General features: G+C 50.0%; 1 protein-coding gene across 3 annotated transcripts in view; it reads right to left on the bottom strand.

Annotated features, from left to right (window-relative positions):
- LOC144158291 (uncharacterized) overlaps nt 1–19,007 on the bottom strand; it is a 44,235-nt gene that overhangs the window by 20,460 nt on the left and 4,768 nt on the right. For 2 of the 3 annotated variants that reach the window (XM_077689091.1, XM_077689092.1), the window contains 7 exons: nt 15,892–16,010; nt 14,515–14,610; nt 9,709–9,835; nt 7,374–7,658; nt 4,679–4,846; nt 339–412; nt 54–267 (listed from right to left, as the gene is read on the bottom strand). In XM_077689091.1, the coding sequence (XP_077545217.1) occupies nt 54–267; nt 339–412; nt 4,679–4,846; nt 7,374–7,658; nt 9,709–9,835; nt 14,515–14,610; nt 15,892–16,010 (1,083 nt within the window). The remainder of the gene's footprint in view (nt 1–53; nt 268–338; nt 413–4,678; nt 4,847–7,373; nt 7,659–9,708; nt 9,836–14,514; nt 14,611–15,891; nt 16,011–19,007) is intronic. The other variant, XM_077689093.1, reaches the window with a different exon arrangement.

Raw genomic sequence — 19,007 nt, 5'->3', positions numbered from 1 at the left:
CTGGTTCCCCCTGCGGGACCTTCCCCCAGCCGCTCAGTGGGGAAGGGACTCACCCTTGACGATGGTGATCTTGTCGGGTGAGGCGGCCACTTTTCCCTGGCGCCCCCTGATGGTGCGGGGAGGCTCCCCGGTCAGGCTTCTCTGTGCGGCCTCACCCCCGGGCCACAGGTACTTGGACACCTTCTGGACGCACCGGCCGTCTGACGAGCTGTCCATGACATGCTCAAACTGTGCTCCACTCAGCCAGCTGGACGGCCCCACCTGCACCTGCACAGAGGGGAAGCCTCGCTGCCACCCATGGGCCACCACCCAGCAGCTCCCACGGGGAAAGCAGTCACCTTGCCGTCGACCACCGGGAAGGCACTCTTGGGGGCGGGGGGCGGCTGCCTGGTCTGCGGCTCCGCCACGTCGGCTGCACCAGGAGGAGAGCTGCTGTTGCTATCCACGCCCACCCACAACACTGCTGCTGCGAGGCGGGCGTCACGGCGGTGCGAGCACATCGACTTAACCCAAAAGCACCGTAAGCGTAGCCCAAACACCACCCGAGCCAAGCATACGAGCAAAGCAGCGGTCCCAGGAAGCACATCTGCTCATTGCGTACAGACTGTCGCTAAGGCAACATTTGAGCACTCTTCACCACTTCTTTCGAGGGCCCACTTCTGGTTGTGCATTCCAGGGTGGGCCCAGACTTTCATGCAGCAGATGTGCTTCACCAACAGCCATCCTCGTGATCTTCCCCACCTCACCCCCGCCGCTGCCATCAATTCCCGCGGGTTTCCCAGTTCACCCAATTCCCACGCTACCTGCAGCCATGCAACCAGTTGCCTCAATCCTTCTTGGGCTAGCAACACAGTCACGCATGCAAGTTCACATCTCTGGTTCGCCTACAAAAGGCCACCAGGACAGACGACACAATTGCTTTATTAAGAAGACTGCTATGTCCTAATGACAGGAATGCCAGTGCTTTTTGCAAACTTTAAACAGATCATCTAGAAGCTACAACCAGGTGCGCTGTTGCTAACCGGGGAAGCGTGGTTAAAGTGGACCGTGGTTGGTGTCGTGCCGGGGCAGTCATGAGGACAGAATTGAAGGAGAAAGAAAAAAACTTTATACAAGTATTTACACTTTGATCTAAACGAACAGGCAGTGTGCTCCTGCGCATGCGAGAATAAATAGACGGGTAGGGTCCGTCCCTTTTTTCCCTTCCTGTCGACTGTGGTCAGGAATGCACCAATCCCAAAATCCTTGGCTCTAAGAGTGACGCCCCCACGCACACACACCGAGAGACACGTTTCTCTCTTGCACAGGTGAGCTTTAGCTGGCCTCCGCTGAGGCAATCCACCCAGAGTTGAAGCCCCCTCTGTCTTTTCGATGTCAAGGTGCTGGGAATACATGTGTGCTCCCCTCTTGTAATCCGGCATCGCGTGGTTCGTTGAAGACGGCAAATACAGTGCCACAATGGGCATGACAATGATGCGAGGCACACCCCTGGAGAACACAGAGCTCAGTCTGCATGCCTAGCAATGCTTTTGTCCGCAACTCTGGTGGCCAGTTGGTGCTTGAGGGGCCCCGAGGTTGCTGAAATGGGTATTGCCCAGCGACAGCATAGTTCGCTATTGTGGACACGCCGGGTCATCGAACGTCGATGAGGGAAAGTGCCCGGTAGACGGCAGGTTTTGGTGGCTGACCCGAGTGAGCAAGACGCGTTTCGCAACAGTGGAATCCTGGCAGAGAGGACACTTGATCTGAGGTGGACAGTCTACGCTGCTCACTGTGATGAACATCATTTTCCCCAGTCATACTGTATTTTCACATGTATAACCCACACCAAAAATGTCAAAACTTCAGTGCCAAGTAGGGGTGCGGATAATATGCGGGGTTTTTCATTTAGTGCAGCTTCATGGCAATGCGCGTTGTGCCACGAAGCTCTTATGCAGTAACACTGACTAAGCCTTACATGGCAGCGATTGTGCAAAGCATACAAGGACAAGGCATGGAGGGAGGCAGGGCGATTCCAGGTCAGATCGTGCAAAAAAGCTTCATAAATTCTGCATCACAAACAACATGGATGGAACCGAACATGACCTTGTGTACAACCATGACGACTGCGGCTCAAGTGATAGCTCTTGCAAGAGCAGTGAAAATGGGTGAATTGTGACTTTCGCCTTGCAGTCAGTGTATTCTACTTGCTAAATATACCGTATTTATTCGAATGTAGGCCGGCCCCGATTCTAAGCCGACCCCCGAAAGTCCGAAGGCGCGAAAAAAAAAAAACTTACCTCGAATGTAGGCCGAACAAAAAGGCGAGGTCAGCGTTCACAAAAAGAAAACACGTTTATTAAACATGAAGATGCGGTGCTGGAACTCAATCAGTTTCTCTTGAAAATCACCGGGCAACTTCTGGACGATTGAGGTTCGACGACGGAGGCTAAAGCCGAAGTGCTTCATGAATTTCTGTAGCCAGCCCCGACTGGCTTTGAAGTGTGCCCGCGATAAGCCTCGTTCCCTTAAAAGCTCCCTTGCTTTTGCCTGGAGCACTTCCGTTGTTACTGGAAGGGCAGCCGCTTGCTGCGTCTGAACGAAGTCAGCCAATGCCATCTCCATTTCATGGTGACGGCATTCTCGTGGTTCGGTAATTGCCAACCTCGTTGCGGCGCATGCAAATATCCCCTCCCGTTGCGTCCTCCAACGACGGACATTTTTTTCATCTACGCCGAAGTCCCGCCCGGCTTGAACGTTCGACGACAACTCCGCTGCTAAAACAACTTTTGTTTTAAAAGCGGCACTATAATGGCACAGCTTCTTTTTGCGCTGTCAAAACCGAACGCCACACCGCACGCAGGCCACTGTCCGCACAATTCAAAATGGCGGCCTATGGCCCTTAAGTGGCTACTGGCTCGTCTAGTAATGGCTACAATACTTTCTTTTCTGGGTGGCGCTAGCTGCGCGCTATTTCACTTGGAAATTGGCGCGTATTTCAAAATCCTCGAATCCAAGCCGACCCTGGAGTTTGATATATCAGTATTTCAAAAAAACTATCGGCTTAGATTCGAATAAATACGGTACGCTTTTTTCTGTCTACACAGTGTGTGATGTGTTGCTTGAGTAGTGGTTTTGGTGCAGCCTTCAAATGTGCGGGCAGTATGCGAGGGTTTTTTTTCTTTTCCGGTGGGCTGAAAGTGGGGGTGCGGATTATATGCAGGGACGGATTATGCGTGCGAAAATACGGTAATCATCACCGGTCCGTCGCGCACTCGGCCTTGTTCGTCTAGTGCAGTGCCTGGTCTCTTGCTGTACAAACCTGCCGCTACGCTAGGATGATTAGCATCGTCTGCTGCAAGAGGCGACAAAGAGGAAGTCCCAACAGCCCCCGTTCAGGCATAGCCACCCGATGAGTGTATACATCCGTGCCGAACCAAATTTTACCACGCTCGCCGGCCCCATTAAGTCACCTCTCCTTCTACACCGAGTCCTAGTGGCATTACCAGACGTTTCTCCACTGCCAGGCTTTTGTGACACCACAGTACATGCATGGAATGCTGCCCAGAGCAGTGGCTGCTGCTTGGCTGGTGAAGCCTGCCTCAAAGGCGGGGGCAGTGGAAAGGATTCCGACAACACGCCGCGGCCTTTGTACTTTACCAGCAATTTTTTGCAAAAATGCCCGTGTGCCACTTTGGTCCCCTAACAGGCCATTCACAGTACGAAACATGAGCCCCACTATTAACGGAGCTGAAATGCATGGCCTGGAGCTGGAAATTTCATCCACACTGCGGGCTGCCCAGATTAACAGGGCATGACTACCATAAGATCAGGCTTTGCCTGAAAGGTTGTGCTAATGGCACGAAAAGCCACCCTGTTAAGCCTGGAAAGACACACCTTGTAAACTGGGAGCCTGTTGAGAAAAAGAAAAAACTCCCCTGATACAGAGTTTTAAGGTCTTCCATATATACCAGCGTCCACAGGGAAAAAAAATCCCCTTTCAGAGGGTGGGCCTCGCACTGTTCCAGAGACTTCCCCACTCACCATGTAGTGAACACCAAGTGAGACATAGGTATCAGCATGCAATACAAAGTACCCTATTTTCGCGTGTATAACCTGCACCAAAAAGGCGAAAATTTCAGTGGCAAAGTAGGGGTGCAGATAATACGCAGGATTCTTCCTTTAGTGCAGCTTCACGGCAATGCGCGGAAAAACAGTAGCCGTGAAGCTCCAACGCAGTAAGACTAACTAAGCCTTCAGGGGCAGCAATTGCGCAAAACATGCAAGGACAAGGGAGAAATAACAACACGGGTGGAACCGCAGACGACCTTGCGTAGAACAGTGAGCACTGCAGCTCAAGTGATAGCACTAGCGAGAGCAGTGACACTGAGTGAATTGTGACTTCCGCCTTGCAGTCAGTGTATTCTACTTGCTAAATATACGCTTTTTCTGTCTGCATAGTGTGTGATGTGTTGCTTGAGCAGTGGTTTTGGTGCAGCCTTCAATGTGCGGGCAGTACACGAGGGATTTTTTTTTTTTTCCGGCGGGCTGGAAGTGAGGATGCGGATTATATGCAGGGGCAGGTTATATGCATGAAAATACGGTGGCTTGGTGCACTGGGCGAAAGGGGTGCAACACGTGCAGCTGCACGCAAGTAGGCTGCAGTGGCCCTGCGGTGGCCCCAGGTCCTGAGGCTCACCTGTGGGCGCTGGGGTCCCTGCGTGCATGTCCTGGCTGGCTGGGGCTGGGAGGGCACCTGCACGACATGCCCTCCCCTCCGTCTGCTGCTGCTGGTGTGCATGGGGCACACCCACATGGCACTCACCCTTGGCACCTACTGGCCGCTCCACAGCGGCAGGGCTGCTGCCTGGAAGAGAGCGGGAACAAGCTGAGAAGGCACCCTCTTTGTGCAAACGCAGGGTTCACGGAATGCAGGCACTGCTGTTTACACCACTCCCACTCCTGCTCAGCATCTGCTTTCTTCAGATCCCACCCTTAGAGGGACACTCAAGTGCACTGGCCAAACTTGTGTTTGTCCTGGCATTGCATAGGCGGGTGATAATAAACACACTTTTATGGGCGAAGCACCTTAGGGCCGAGGCTTGTCCGGCATCCGGCGTCCGTGCTCACGGCACAGCACCGCATAAATCGAAACATCTGTGAACAAAAGGTTCACAACAGGTTAACAATAACAAAATAAAAGGATCATGAAAGGTTACAGAGAGAGAGAGAGGGGTCCTGGAGAGCTGTGCTGCACATGCGCAAGGAGCACTAGATTGGATTGGATTGAATTGGAAATGGATCGAAATGGATTGAATTGGATTAAATTGAACTGTATTGGATTGGAAATCGTTTTAGCAGCAATAAGCATTCTCACGGGTGATTTACGGTAAGAACGATCACCACTGCTTCACCCACTCGTTACGATTCACTTCGTGGAGATGCGTGAATTTTTTTTCAGCCTTTATCCAGTTACTAAAGCTGTATTTAATTTATGAAGCCTGAAAGAAAAGATATGATGCGACAACTGCAGGGGCCACAACAACTACAGCGGTGATGCAAAATTTTGCAAAATTTTCTTGCGATGTGATTGGACGATGCCCGAGATTGGAAAGTTCATGCATACACACTTGCGTGTCTGGCAATGTTAGTGTTTTCAGGAGAAACTTTCGAGCTACTGGAAACAAGCGTGTGTGTTAGAATGTAGTTGCTGTGGTTTGTTTTTGGGGAATAGTTCAAGACCCTTTCAGTGTCCACATCCATGGCTTCTGACGTTGTCGTGGCACATTTAGCAATGCTCTCAGAGCTGTTGGTTTCAGGCAAAAAAAAAAAATAAATAAATTGACACACACGCGTTGATAAGGGTGCGGCTTGACCACTTGTACGACAGAGCGGCGTGCCCAGGGCCAGGAAAGTGTTTGACCTCCCTGCCTTACCATCGAGGCCTTCATTCGATGGTGGCTTTCCGCAGCACCGCTGGTGAAGACTCAGTCCCATTTTCGCCCACAGGAGCAGCTCTTTTCCTGCACGACTAGCTCTGCACAGAGAGGTCTGCTCTGGCGGGTGGGTTCCCAGTCCCTTGACAGTTGGTGCTGGTGGCCATGCCAGGCAATGTGCGGGTTCCACTTGTCAGTGTGTCAGGGTGGCTGGCGCTGTAGCTGCTGTGTGTTCCCTCAGCCCCAACAATATACAGGAGGACTCTGCACTTAATTTGGGAACCCCGAACTGACATATCAAGTTTCTCAAAAAAAGAAATGCCTACTTTGTGCCCCAACCCCCCTTCGCAGCGTTGCGCTAGCCCACCAGACCTGCGCCTCGCATGCGCGAGATGAGGTGGGAAGACACGTAACACGGCCAAGCATTAAGTGAAAGGAAAAGGCAAGAGCATGGCCAAGGTCACCGGCAAGTTGCACCGCAGGGCAAGCAGGCAAGGAAAGCAGGAGTCTGGCCATCGCCGTGGTATTGCACAGCACGTTCGTTCCTCGGCTCGGCACAGTAGGAGCTTCAAATTGGCCACCAGCTGCCTCAACTTCTCACAGTTGGTGGGTCCGCCCTCTGCTGCCACGTGGGCCCAAAAAAACTGTTATTGCCCGGTTCGCTGTTTACAAATTACATGAGAAACAAAAAAGTTAGTAACCGAAAACAGGTTTTGTGCGAAATAAAACGGCGCGTTTGAATAGAAAACAAATGCGGAGTCGAGGAGGTTTACGGAGTACATTTGCCATTTGCCACCAATTACAGCGGGACGTGGACTTCTCCAACAACTGTTTGCAAAAGTTTCGAGGCTTGTAGTTTTTAATAGTAAGAATAGATTTCTGCTCCTAAAAAAAGAAACCGATTAATTTTTGGAGAAGTTATTCTGCCCTGAATTAGTGACATTCATCAAGCAGCCTTCCTATTATCTGCCGTACTCCTGGTCTACGCTGTAGGAGCCGGCGTTCGCACGAGAGGTGTGGCTGTTCCAAGCAATTTGCAACAATCATCAGCTTTGAGAATACACTCCTCTGCCAAATGAGCAGCGCCGCAACTCTTATTTCGCAGACAATTTCGCCGCACACAGCGCCGTCATCTGTGTTTTCGTGCTCGATGTGGTGGCAACGAATTGATAACTCACTCAATTCGCAACTCTGGTTGTAAAACATTCCACTCAGGGCGCGTCAGTGTGCACACGGCATGCAGTTCAAGGAGAAACCTATTTTTGAACGCTTCTTCAAACACCCTGCATAGGCAGCCTAGGCAAGCAAATGCGTTCATGCAAGTACAAAACGAAAACGAAACTGCCTGCACGATTCAATCTATAGCAACTTCCACAAGCCATCAAGCGCCAATCCAAATCCAGAACGGACGGTTGTCCTTCTGTATTTGGCTGCAATTCCCATTCACCGACAACATACCTGGCTCAGCACACGTCGGTTCAATCGCAGCAGGCTCCCCAACCTTGGGAGACTTGTGGGACTGGCTTGGGAGACTTGAATTAGCTTGTGAGACTTGGCTTGGAAGACTTGTAGTATGAGTGGGAACAGAGGTTCGATTCCCGGCACTCTTGCGCGCAGCAGCCACGGGGACCGGAACCTCACTTGTGTCGGGAGAAGAGGGCCCGACAGACTGCGCAGTTCCTCCTTCACCTGCCTGTTGCGCGCATCGGCACGTCCGCCTGTCTGCCTTTGCACGAGCTGCTTCTGCAGTGACAAGGGGGGGCAGAGCTCACCAAGGGCTGCTGCAGGGTTCCTCGTTCCCTGGCATGCCACTACACAGGACGCAGCGGCGAGATCCACCCGGGCCACCCTGAGGTGGCTCACTCCAGCAGCACCAGCCCCTTGCCCAAGGTGGGTGCCACCTGACGCATATATGCGCCTCCTAGTCAGTACAGCCAGCCGCCAGCTGAGCTTGCTTGTGGGGGTTATATCACTAAAGCATATAGACCCACCCGAACTGGAATAAATACAAGCCAAAATGGACCTGCAATGGTTGAAAACCACGGTGTAGAAAAACATAGAAAAGAAATAGCCATCACCGACCTAAAAAGGGGCAACCTCACAAAAAACTACAAGAAGCAGTAGCTGAAACTGACCAAAAGGCAACGAAAATACCCAAAATCCCATTTGTAATGCGTAAAGATGTCAAATAGATTATATGCGTGATAACAAATGTTAATATTCAAATATGACATACCCTTGAAAATGAAAAGAAAAAAAGCAGTAACAGGATTCTGTTACAGAACAGCAGTAACAGTAACGTAGGACCGGAACTACTACACTCCGAGACCAAGCGGTTCTGAACGATTAAATTGAGGGCCACATGCACGTGGACATAGCTTCAAACATTCCTCTAGATGGCTTGGCTGTGCTGACTAGGAAACGCCTATACGCCCACCTGACGCCCACGCACTGGCCCCCTGCAGCTTCACATGCACAGGGCAAGAGGAGCCCTTCCCCTGAGCTCCACGGCCGCCTTCCCCTCTTCCTCACCACATGCGCTCCTCCGTTCCCCACTTGCTAGCTGGGCCACAAGTGCCCCTCTCCCGCTCAGTGGAATAGTGGCCGCCGAAGAATATCCATGGCCAGCCTGTCTCTGGCACCTCAAAAACTACATCATGGGAAGCGCAGGCCAGAGACCAAGTCAAAGAATAACAATTGACGTCTTCGGAGGGCAACACTCCTGTAGTGTGCCCGTAATGGCAATTGTTATTCTCTGACTTGGTCAGTGGCTTTCGCTTCCCAACTCTCCTATTCTCCTCCCCGTAGGCGTGCGCAGTGGTCTGTTAGGGGGCTGAAGTTTTACCGCAGCGACCCCCCTCCTGGCAGACTGTAGCTTCTAAATGTGTAAGAATTTATAAAGTTGATAATGTGTATTCTGAAACTCTTGTTATGCGGCTGCTTTGCTTGGTGCTATGCACGTTATTTACAAGGAAACGTCAAAAGAGGACAAGCTCCGAAATAGATGCGAAAATGAAAATTAAGTGATAGCGTGTTTCTCACAACGGCCTGCTTTTGGTGCCCGCCTTTGCGGGGATGAATGTGATCACCTTTTGGAAGGTAATGCGAGGGTTCTTCGGCTGCCATGATCGTGAGATCACGGATGCGGTCAAAACCCTACATGACAGGTTCGATTGAGTAAAGGTATGGGGCATCCCAACATAAGGCTCACTGCAAGCCTGGGTGGGTGAATTTTCGTAATTCCAGCCCCGGACGTTTGAGGCAACTTGAAAAACTAGTAGAATCTGTGCACAAAAACGGTAGCGTGCTACTGCGAAGCAAACTGCGTTATCTGAGCCACTGCACGCACGCCTCCGTCCAACCGTCCCCATGCAGTCGCCGTACAGGTAGCGCTGCCGTGTGGCCACTGCATACAGCCTATAAACAAAACATTTGGCAGAAGCCTTTGCTGTGCTTGCTTGTTACAGGGGGTTTGGTGATGCCATCTCCCCTACACCTTTTATTTCAAAAACCTCTACTTGTATTGTTTATGCAGAACATTAGATTACAACCACTAGGTTTTTAGTTAGGTTTTTTTAAAACAAGGCTGAGCTCGGGTGTAAGACTGTTCAGTGACTAGGTGGAGGATGTTTTTATTTTTCAAGAGAGTAGGTTAAGCGGTACGCTGCAACACTTTCAATTCATCTGTGCCACACAGCAGCTGAGTAAGTGGCCATCAGCACGCACTGCGCACACACCAAGCATGCTGCCCGTAATGAGAGGGCCTGTTCTGCCCGAGACTTGCAGTGCCCACCCATCTGATCCAACAGGGCATCTGTCAGGCGGCGAACTTGCCGCTCGGCGACCGCCAGCTTCCTCCGGAGCTGCTCGTTCTCGGCCCTCACAGCCGCATCTGTCTGGGCCGTGCTCTCTGCTGTCGCCTGCAAATGAGGACAGCCGTGAGAACTGCCGTGATGCTTTACAAGCCTCAGCAGTCATCATGTCACCAATAAAACACCTCATGACACTTTGCAAAACCACGATATAACAAACTCAGAATGAATAAATCTTCCTCGATACAACCAAGTCACAACGTGTAAGTACCAATGCCCACTGAAAGGCATGTTTTTATATTCTCAGTAATGGTGCTGAGGTGTTCCGAGTGGCGTCCCCTGATGTCAGCTTTGGAACAGCCTGTGGTTGGACCACTTGGTGTTACATATTTAAGAAAAAAAACTGCACATAAAGAACAGGACTGTCCTCTCTCCTTGGCCTTAGTCCTGTTATTTACATTCTGCTCTGGGATTTCCGGCCCCGCCCCCCCTTCTGCTATGCATCTCTTGTGCGGGCACCAGTTTTTGAGTCCAAACTTGAGTGCATGCTTGATGCTTGAGTGTATCGGAAAGCGTCGTTGCTTTACTACAATTAAGTTTCGAGTTTGACAGCTCGAAGCACCATCAAGCTTCATTCTGCAACAAATTATTAGCACCACATCAGACTAATTCATCTCTGGTAGCTCTTTGCCAGGTCCAATTCTCAGACTTCCCCTATAGGTACTCAAACACCATAGGCTCCACTTAAAACATTTCTGGGATGCTATCCATAATACTCAAGAGGCTCCAATGCACTGCACTAAGCAGGGGGTGGCAACACATGCACCACCCAGCAGGGAATAAAGCGTCTCTTTTATTTTAATACACCACTGTGGACGGTTTGCTGCCTCTTGCTTCCTTCATGATGGTGGTGCACAGTGTTGCCGGCATGGATTACTGCTACTTTGCTAGCACTCGGGACATTGTGCAAAGATCTATAAACTGTAAATATTTGTACCTTTTACAAAACTGCTGTTATGTGTTGGAAAGAGCAATCTATAAGCTACAATTTCATGTATAGCAATGCTAGACATGCCAGGTAGCTCAAGAGACAAAAAATCTTTTGTGGAAGCGCTGAAAATCAGTCATTCTTCCATCGTAACGAAAGAGTTAAAGCAAAAAGTGCTGACCGTTAGCTTTAAGGGCAAAAGACAGGCCGCTATCACAGGCTTTTTTAAACATCAAAGTGCTGACATGTGGTACTGTTTCCTAATCGCAGTGTGCTGCTGTTATTGTCCCCTTTCATTCGTTAATATTTTCATTAATTCGAACTGAGATGGTGGCCCCTTGTGGTTTGAGGAGCCTTTACTGTATAATGAAGGGAAGCGTCATTTTTTACGACTTCCACTATACCGTGGTATCGAGGTGCAACTGTACTACCCACAACAGCTCTCATAATAAAATCACTGTGGTGATATGCCACAAATCAAAACGAAACTACAGAAGGAATGGACCAGCAGAAACTGTCGCCGCATTCTGATCAGCAAGCACAGAAAGCATCGTCATTGTGGATAGCGCTGAAGGGACCGGGAAAAAGGCAAGAGGAGGACGAGGAGGAAGAAGTAGTGGGCTCGGAGGATGGCTTGCCTGGCGGAATCGATGTTCGAGACGAGTCCGAGGGTTCCGGAAGCCTGTCGTTAAGACGGCGGGGACCCAGGTGTTCTGCGACCGTTGGTAAAGAACGTCCAGACACCACGTCGCCACTGGCAACGCCGTGCTGTGGCCCTGCCTCCAGTGCACCTCTTCATCTGATGATACCACAGCATCTTGGCTGCTTGGCCCTCGCATCTTCAGCAGCTGCGCCTACATCCGGCTGCCACTTCTGAATACGTCTGCGTCGTTCGCGCCTTCAAGCTCCGCAACGACGTCTCCGTGCATCGGCCACGTGAGACTCTCTCTAGTCACGAGAACCTTGCATCCTACTTTTGTGTGGGGACTATGTCCCTCTTTATGCTAGTTTAATGCCGTCGAACTGTAGGTTATAACTTTTGTTAAGTGTACGTCTCCTGGTTAGCGTCTGCCCTTGCCCTAACTTGCCGTCCTGCATAAATGTTCGTTTTCCTCGTTCACCGAAACCGCGTCGCATCTTCTTGCTCCTGGCATCTACATCCGTGTCATGAGATCCCCCTAACCTGATCATCACAAGTGGCGTCCGCGACAGGACTCTCCTCTAACACCTTGGAGAGTGAGACCATGACCGGAAGTAAAGGTTCAGAGCTTGATATTGCAACCATGGGAATCGAGGAACTCGAAAAGCTTACCGCCGAGGGACTGAAGTTAGGGCTCCAGAGAGAGGCACTTCGGAAATGGGTTGAAGCCGAGCGCGATAAACTGAGAGCACAGCGAGAGACTGAAAGGGCAGAGCGTGCGAAGCTAAGAGCCAAACTAGACGATTTAAGGGCAGCAGCACTAGAGAAGGAGATTGCTGAACTGGAAGCACGGGTGGCCCAACTGCAGCGAAAGTGGGTTGGTGTCTGTGGACAGGCGGCATCTCCCACCACTTATAATGGCGTGGCAGATCCTATGCAGAATGGAAGAATTGATGGCGAATTTATGCCAGTTCACTTAAAAAAAGAGCCAGTGTTCCCGGAGCTCCAACCCGACGAAGAAAAACTAGCACACCATGTAGACAGTACGGCTCATGAGCCCTATATACTGTATTCTAAGAACGACATGCTACCATTTCAGGTTCTGGTACAGAGTGCAGCAGGTGATCGCCGAGCCGCAAGCGAAACCAATTCTTCGCTTCTCGCACTATCCGGTGAAGGTTCGGCGAGCGAATGCACCAATGCTGAATCCATCCCAGCTTATATGGAACCTGTACTTCCGCTAGATGTCAAGAAAGCGCGGAAGCATAAAGGAAAGCACAGAGAAAACAAGATGACCATGACCAGTAGCAGTGCAAATGTCAAGCCTACTAACGTAAAGTATAGCAAAAGGAGATGCCCTAGGAATACACTTCGCATGCAGGTCCGCCGTAAAGCGAGTCTGGTAAAGCTGCGCGAGATAAGCTCCGCAGGACCCGCGGCAAATCCTCTGGAAATACGGGCAAGATATACTCGTGACCAAGTGAAAACTTCTAGTCGGACATTCGGCCGTTTTGCTTCAAGCATGTTGTATACAAAGACAAACTGCAGGAAACAAAAACAAATCCTCCCAGCACGCAGGCGCTTTGGCAAAGTAACAGGGTGCACCAGAAAGCTGGAAGTGACCAGACCCCGAAAGTGCCTCTCCAGGAAAGCTTTTCATGGCCAGCGATGCTGGAAGTATAAGGGGAAGGTCAAATAAGAAGTGACCGGCAGGAAAAAAAAGGAGTGCTCACCTTGGCCTGGAAACGTTCTTTGACCCCGGACCTTTTTGATTTACACACCGAGGATTGTCGCAATTCAGTGGAAGTGTTTACAGGAACTTTTGAGACTCACAGCTATTTAAATCTTTGTGCTGTACATGTACATGAATGCGTTGTTTGGGACAAAGTGTGTCAAAACACTTGGTCGTGAATTTGATTTTATTTACTTTTGATTTCTGGACATTGAAAGTGTGTGTGGTTTCACCCCAGCAACTTTCTTGAAGTGGGGGGTATTGTGGTGATATGCCACAAATCAAAACGAAACTACAGAAGGAATGGACCAGCACAAACTGTCGCCGCATTCTGATCAGCAAGCACAGAAATCATCGTCATTGTGGATAGCGCTGAAGGGACCGGGAAAAAGGCAAGAGGAGGACGAGGAGGAAGAAGTAGTGGGCTCGGAGGATGGATTGCCTGGCGGAATCGATGTTCGCGACGAGTCCGAGGGTTCCGGAAGCCTGTCGTTAGGACGGCGGGGACCCAGGTGTTCTGCGACCATTGGTAAAGAACGTCCAGACACCACGTCACCACTGGCAACGCCGTGCTGTGGCCCTGCCTCCAGTGCGCCTCTTCATCTGATGATACCACAGCATCTTGGCTGCTTGGCCCTCGCATCTTCAGCAGCTGCGCCTACATCCGGCTGCCACTTCTGAATACATCTGCGTCGTTCGCGCCTTCAAGCTCCGCAACGACGTCTCCGTGCATCGGCCACGTGAGACTCTCTCTAGTCACGAGAACCTTGCATCCTACTTTTGTGTGGGGACTATGTCCCTCTTTACGCTAGTTTAATGCCGTCGAACAGTAGGTTATAACTTTTGTTAAGTGTACGTCTCCTGGTTAGCGTCTGCCCTTGCCCTAACTTGCCGTCCCGCATAAATGTTCGTTTTCCTCGTTCACCGAAACCGCGTCGCATCTTCTTGCTCCTGGCATCTACATCCGCGTCGTGAGTTCCCCCTAACCTGATCATCACAATCACTCAGTCGCACCTGGCACCTTCCAAACCAAAACCCTCGAACACCAAGCATCTGGTGCTGTGAGATGTCACTTGGCTCTGTCCAAGGTCTGCTTCGTGCGGCTACTGTTTGCCACTGCAGCTGGGTTGATCATTTTTGTTCGGCCAGCTTCTATGTTTGCCCGCTTTGCTGGTGTTCAAAATAGCCACTGCAATGCAGGTTGCTGAGCAAGCACTGCGCACAAAAACGGGACGAGTCCAGTTCCAGCCATGAGTTCCAGTCATGAACCATTTTCAACTAGCCCAGCTTTCCACTGTGCTTTCTGAGCAACAGTCAGTTCACTTATTCAGCCTAAGCTCAGGAATTCAGCCTTATTCAGCCTAAGCTCAGCCTAAGCAGCTGACTTGCTTTGTGTGGCCCCAAAGCATGTAATAAAGCACACAAACCTCTGTATCTGCACTTGAATTGCAGAAGTCTTCCATGATGCTTTCACAAAGCGCATCCCTTGCTTTTCTTTTCACTTCCATTTCATTTGCCTCGGCCTGAAAAAAAAAAAGATTCACGCATCTCCACGAAGTGAATCATGACAAGTGGGCGAAGCACTGGGGATTGTTCTTACCGTGAATCACCCGTGGGAGTGCTTACTGCTGCTAAAACAATTTCCAATCCTAACCAATACAATTTAATGCAATCCATTTCAATCCAATCCAATTCCAATGCTCCTCGCACATGCAGAACATGGTTCTCCAGGAGCACTCTCTCTCTCTCTCTCTCTATAACCTTTTGTGAACCTTTTATTTTGTTCTTGTTAACCTTTTGTGAACCTTTCGTTCACAGATGTTTTGATTTACACGGTGCTGTGCCGTGAGCACACACGCCGGACAAGCCTCGGTCTTAAGGTGCTTTGCCCCTAAAACAGAGCTGGCGACAGCTTTCCATGCCCTGATACTCGGATGCCTTTTCTCAGTCTGGACTACAATAACACACATGGGAGTGTCCAGTAAACCATGCGTTCATTGAGACACAGTTTGTAACACGGAGGAAAGAAAGTCTTGGGAGGGCCCTGACCACCTGTCAAGCAAGGCTGGAAGCAACATCTCAACATGTCCACACTTTTTGGTGTTTTGCTCACACTTTCATCCTTTGCCACTCGTTTCCTTTGCTCCATTTGGCCCACTCCATTGTTGCATACTGGCTGGGCTGTGTCAGTGGCCCGGCCTTTCACTGTCACTGCCGTTGCCACCTACCTCCGATGGCTGGCTGTTAGCACCCGCACCACTTCTGCAGCCACACTTTTGCACACCCATGGGGGCCCCCCTGAGCTCTTCTTTCCCCCACGCTATGAAAGTAACATGGCACACGGGCCAAGAGGAGTGATTGCATAGAGATAGCCCGCATTCACACAGCCGTCACCTTCTCCGTCACGGCACCGTCACGTCAAGAAACCACGACGGAGACGTAAACGGAGTGGCGTTCGTACTGGAGCTCTCCATCAGTGTACAGGGTCGACTGCCTAGCGATCAGTTTGGCCTAGAACTGAGCGTGCTTAATCTGAAAAGTAAAGAAAAGGGCTTAGACTTTTACGTGTGCTCACTTTTTACATTTAGCCGTAAAAATTTGTTTTCTGATTGGCTGGTTTACCACGGGGCATGGTCCCATCATGCTGACGGAAGGGAAAGGTAGAGCTTGGCTTCCCTTCACCGTCACACTGTTTTCGGCAAGAAATCGCCTGAGAAACTGTCGTCCATACGGGAGACAGTGACGTGACGGTGACATGACGGGGTGAAAAACGGCTGTGTGAATGAGAGCTTACACTGCCTTACCCACTGGGCTCTTCTCCGTGGTGCAGTCGAAGAGGGTGGCAGCTCAATGTCCACTTTCACCAACCTCGGCAGTGCCGCCCCCGCGTTCCTCGCTTCTGCTTGCAGTGCGCCCGGAGCATCTGAAAACGTAGGCACACAGGGCGGGAGCCAGCATGTTCGTGAAAGGACAACACGCAAGTGAGACTGTCAAAACGTTAAGGGGGGACGTGGCTCTTAAGACAATTTCTATTCATTTTTAAGTAAACTCTGTAAAACTTGTCAGTCTTGCTGCTTTTTTTCCACCGATTTCAAATATGCCACCATTTTTTGAGTCAGTCAATTAGTTACCAAGATAATTAGAGATAATCAGCCATTTTCCAAGGAACAGTATACAAAGCAGTGTTGGTCACAAAATTGTAGTGTTTACATTTTCCAATTATATTAACCCTGCTGAATGCAATGAGAGAATCGGTTTTTTGATGCACCGCTTGGAACTAACTTTACAGCTCCTTAAACTTTGGTGTTTCAAATGGCCATTCAAAATGGTTCCTTGCCGCTGGTGCCACCAAGGTTTAATGAGCTGTAAAATTAGTTCCAAGCAGTGCATCAAAAACAACCGATTCTCTCATTGCACTCACCAGGGTTCATGGTATTGGAAAATGTAAAGATTACACTTTTATGACCAGCACTGCTTTGTCTATTGTTACTCCAAAAATGGCTGATTGTCTCTAATTATCTTGGTAAACAATTGGCCGACTGAAAAAATAATGCCATATTTGGAATCAGTGGGAAAAAAATGCAGCAAGACAGACAAGTTTCACAGAATTTACCTAACAATTAAAGGAAGCTGTTTAAAGAGCAGTGTCCCCCCCCCTTAACTGTGGCTGCATTGTGGGCGGCTGCTACAGTGGATCAAAATTGGGCACTTGAAAGGTTGCACTGTCCACAGCACTGGCATCGAGACGATGCCTGGGGGGCCGAAAGCCAGGCTGAAAAATACATGCCTTCTCAACGCAAACAAGGCCGCCCGGCTCCGGCGCTGTGCCAACACGTGGCCACTCAAAGATTAAAGGTGCCAGAATAGAAAAAATACGGGTCCCAACTGCGAGCACGCGGCACAGCAAGTTCATCTCAGCTGTGACAGACAGCTGGTTATAGGGCAATGCAGACTGCCCCAGTGTGTTCCCCAACACTTGGCTGCTACTAACTGCAGCGGACTGGAACAGGACTAATTTGAAATGGCAAGGATGACATAGTCGGAGGAACACACACAGGCCACAATTGCTCTGTCCACAGTGTGTAGCTCTGTCCACAACAAACAAGCCCTTACACAATGAAAGCACTACAAAGCTCGCTTAAAAAAGTAATGTCACAGAATCTTCAGTTGTTTTCTTTGTTATTCGCTGTGCTTTTGTGTTTACCCAACAAGCGGGCCCAGAGAAGACGCATACAAATGCGTCGGTCACCCCATACTAGCTGAAAGCGATGTAAGCTTTAGGAGGATTTCCTTGCGTTCGTTTGAGAAGCTGGCAAAAGGGAACCATTGACATTTTAACGACCGCGATTACTGCCACGAGAATTCCCGAACCGGACAGGAGTTGCAGATCAGGCAAGGGATCAAAGATAGGAAGAGGTCACTAGACATTCTGTTTAACACAGTTGCACTGCTCAAAGCTACTGGGCGAAGATCCCATTAGTCACACATCTGAGCCTGGCGACTTGGCGGCTGGGATGCGTCAATGGGCAGGCGACGAGGCTTTGTTAGGCGCTCCACAAGCGGCCACTTTTCTGATGGAGGCGAAAAGTGAAAGGTGTTCCAGATTTCAACGCACGTTCCCAGGTGCTCAAAATTAATCCGGTGCCCTCCACTACGGTGCACCTCATCGCCCGTGTAGTGTCGCCATGTTAAACCTCATAATCAAACCAATCGTCAATGCCTGAAGAGTCCACCCAATATGTGGCTCCATGTATTTGATACGGCGATATAATCACGTGAAATATTAGCTGAAGCAGAGTAGAACCGCTGCGTCACAGACTAAGCTGCAAGAACTGTGTTTGGGGGTCCTCATTGAGACCAAAGTTAAAGCACACTTGTGTATTTTTACCACCTGCTAACCAGCCCGCACCAAGCAGCCCATACATGGCATGTAATCTGCTCGCTTTGTACTCATGGCTTGGCATCTGCAAAATAAAAATAAGGAGAACCAGCCGTGGGAGAATGCAAAGCCTTGAACAGAGACTTCCCAGCTGTGTCAACCCACGGCTCCGCAGCAAGGCGACAGCATACTATCAATGCCCCATTTTATTTGCAGCCTTCCCCCTTCGACAACATTTTTGCATGACTTTGTTGCAGTATTCAGTAGGTATGCATGGAAATCATGTTATGGCACACGTTTCCGCGAAGGCGGTCGGAGCAGCTGGACCGACCCAGAGTTGTGCAGGTCAGCCGTGGCTGGTGATGCGCTTGTCCGGCTAACTCGGCTGTCCGGAGCCTATTAAGGCCACACAACAGCAAGTTGCGGTGTAAATGAAAAACCCGTGCCGTTGCATGCCTTTTCCGAAACCGTCTGTGGTGAGCTCACATGGTCTGCATTGGGCTGCCCAAGCTTGCGGCGGCAACCAAGACGCGGGAAATTGGAAAAGTAATGAGAAAATTTGTGTAATTAAATGTTATCTATGAGGTATACTTTTTAATTGAGACACATTTGAGTTTGTTTCTGTTCATGTTTGCCTTGCAATGGTTCCTGAAAACATAGCATTAATTTTTTGCCATTTTTGCCAAAGTTGGCAGTGTCGTTAAGACCTGGCCTGGCACGAGACCACCAACAACAGCAGTGCAAGAAAGTGCTTAACGCTTCCAGGAAGGGGTACCCGACATCGTCTAGGACCAGCCGGTTCTCAGGGTGTGGGCTGTCTTTTGCCACTCCGATGGCAATTTCGCTGGCGCTGGCAATCTAAGGCAGGTCGCAGCCGGGCCAATTAAAATTTGATTTTTGATGCGTTTCCCACCACGGCTAGCCATGAAAACTCCTGAAAGGCACCTTCACAAACTACGAAGGATTCTTTTTTTTTTAGGGTTCAGGATTGGGTGTAAGCACTCCTCTGAAAGCACAGAACCAAAACTTGGGCATGTAATC

The sequence above is a fragment of the Haemaphysalis longicornis genome, unplaced genomic scaffold (assembly GCF_048455015.1).
Source record: "Haemaphysalis longicornis isolate Haplotype H1 unplaced genomic scaffold, Haemaphysalis longicornis Haplotype H1 scaffold_10, whole genome shotgun sequence".
NCBI classification, from domain to species: Eukaryota; Metazoa; Arthropoda; class Arachnida; order Ixodida; family Ixodidae; genus Haemaphysalis; species Haemaphysalis longicornis.
Note: the sequence above shows the minus strand (reverse complement) of the source record. Positions and strands in the feature narration are given on the sequence as shown.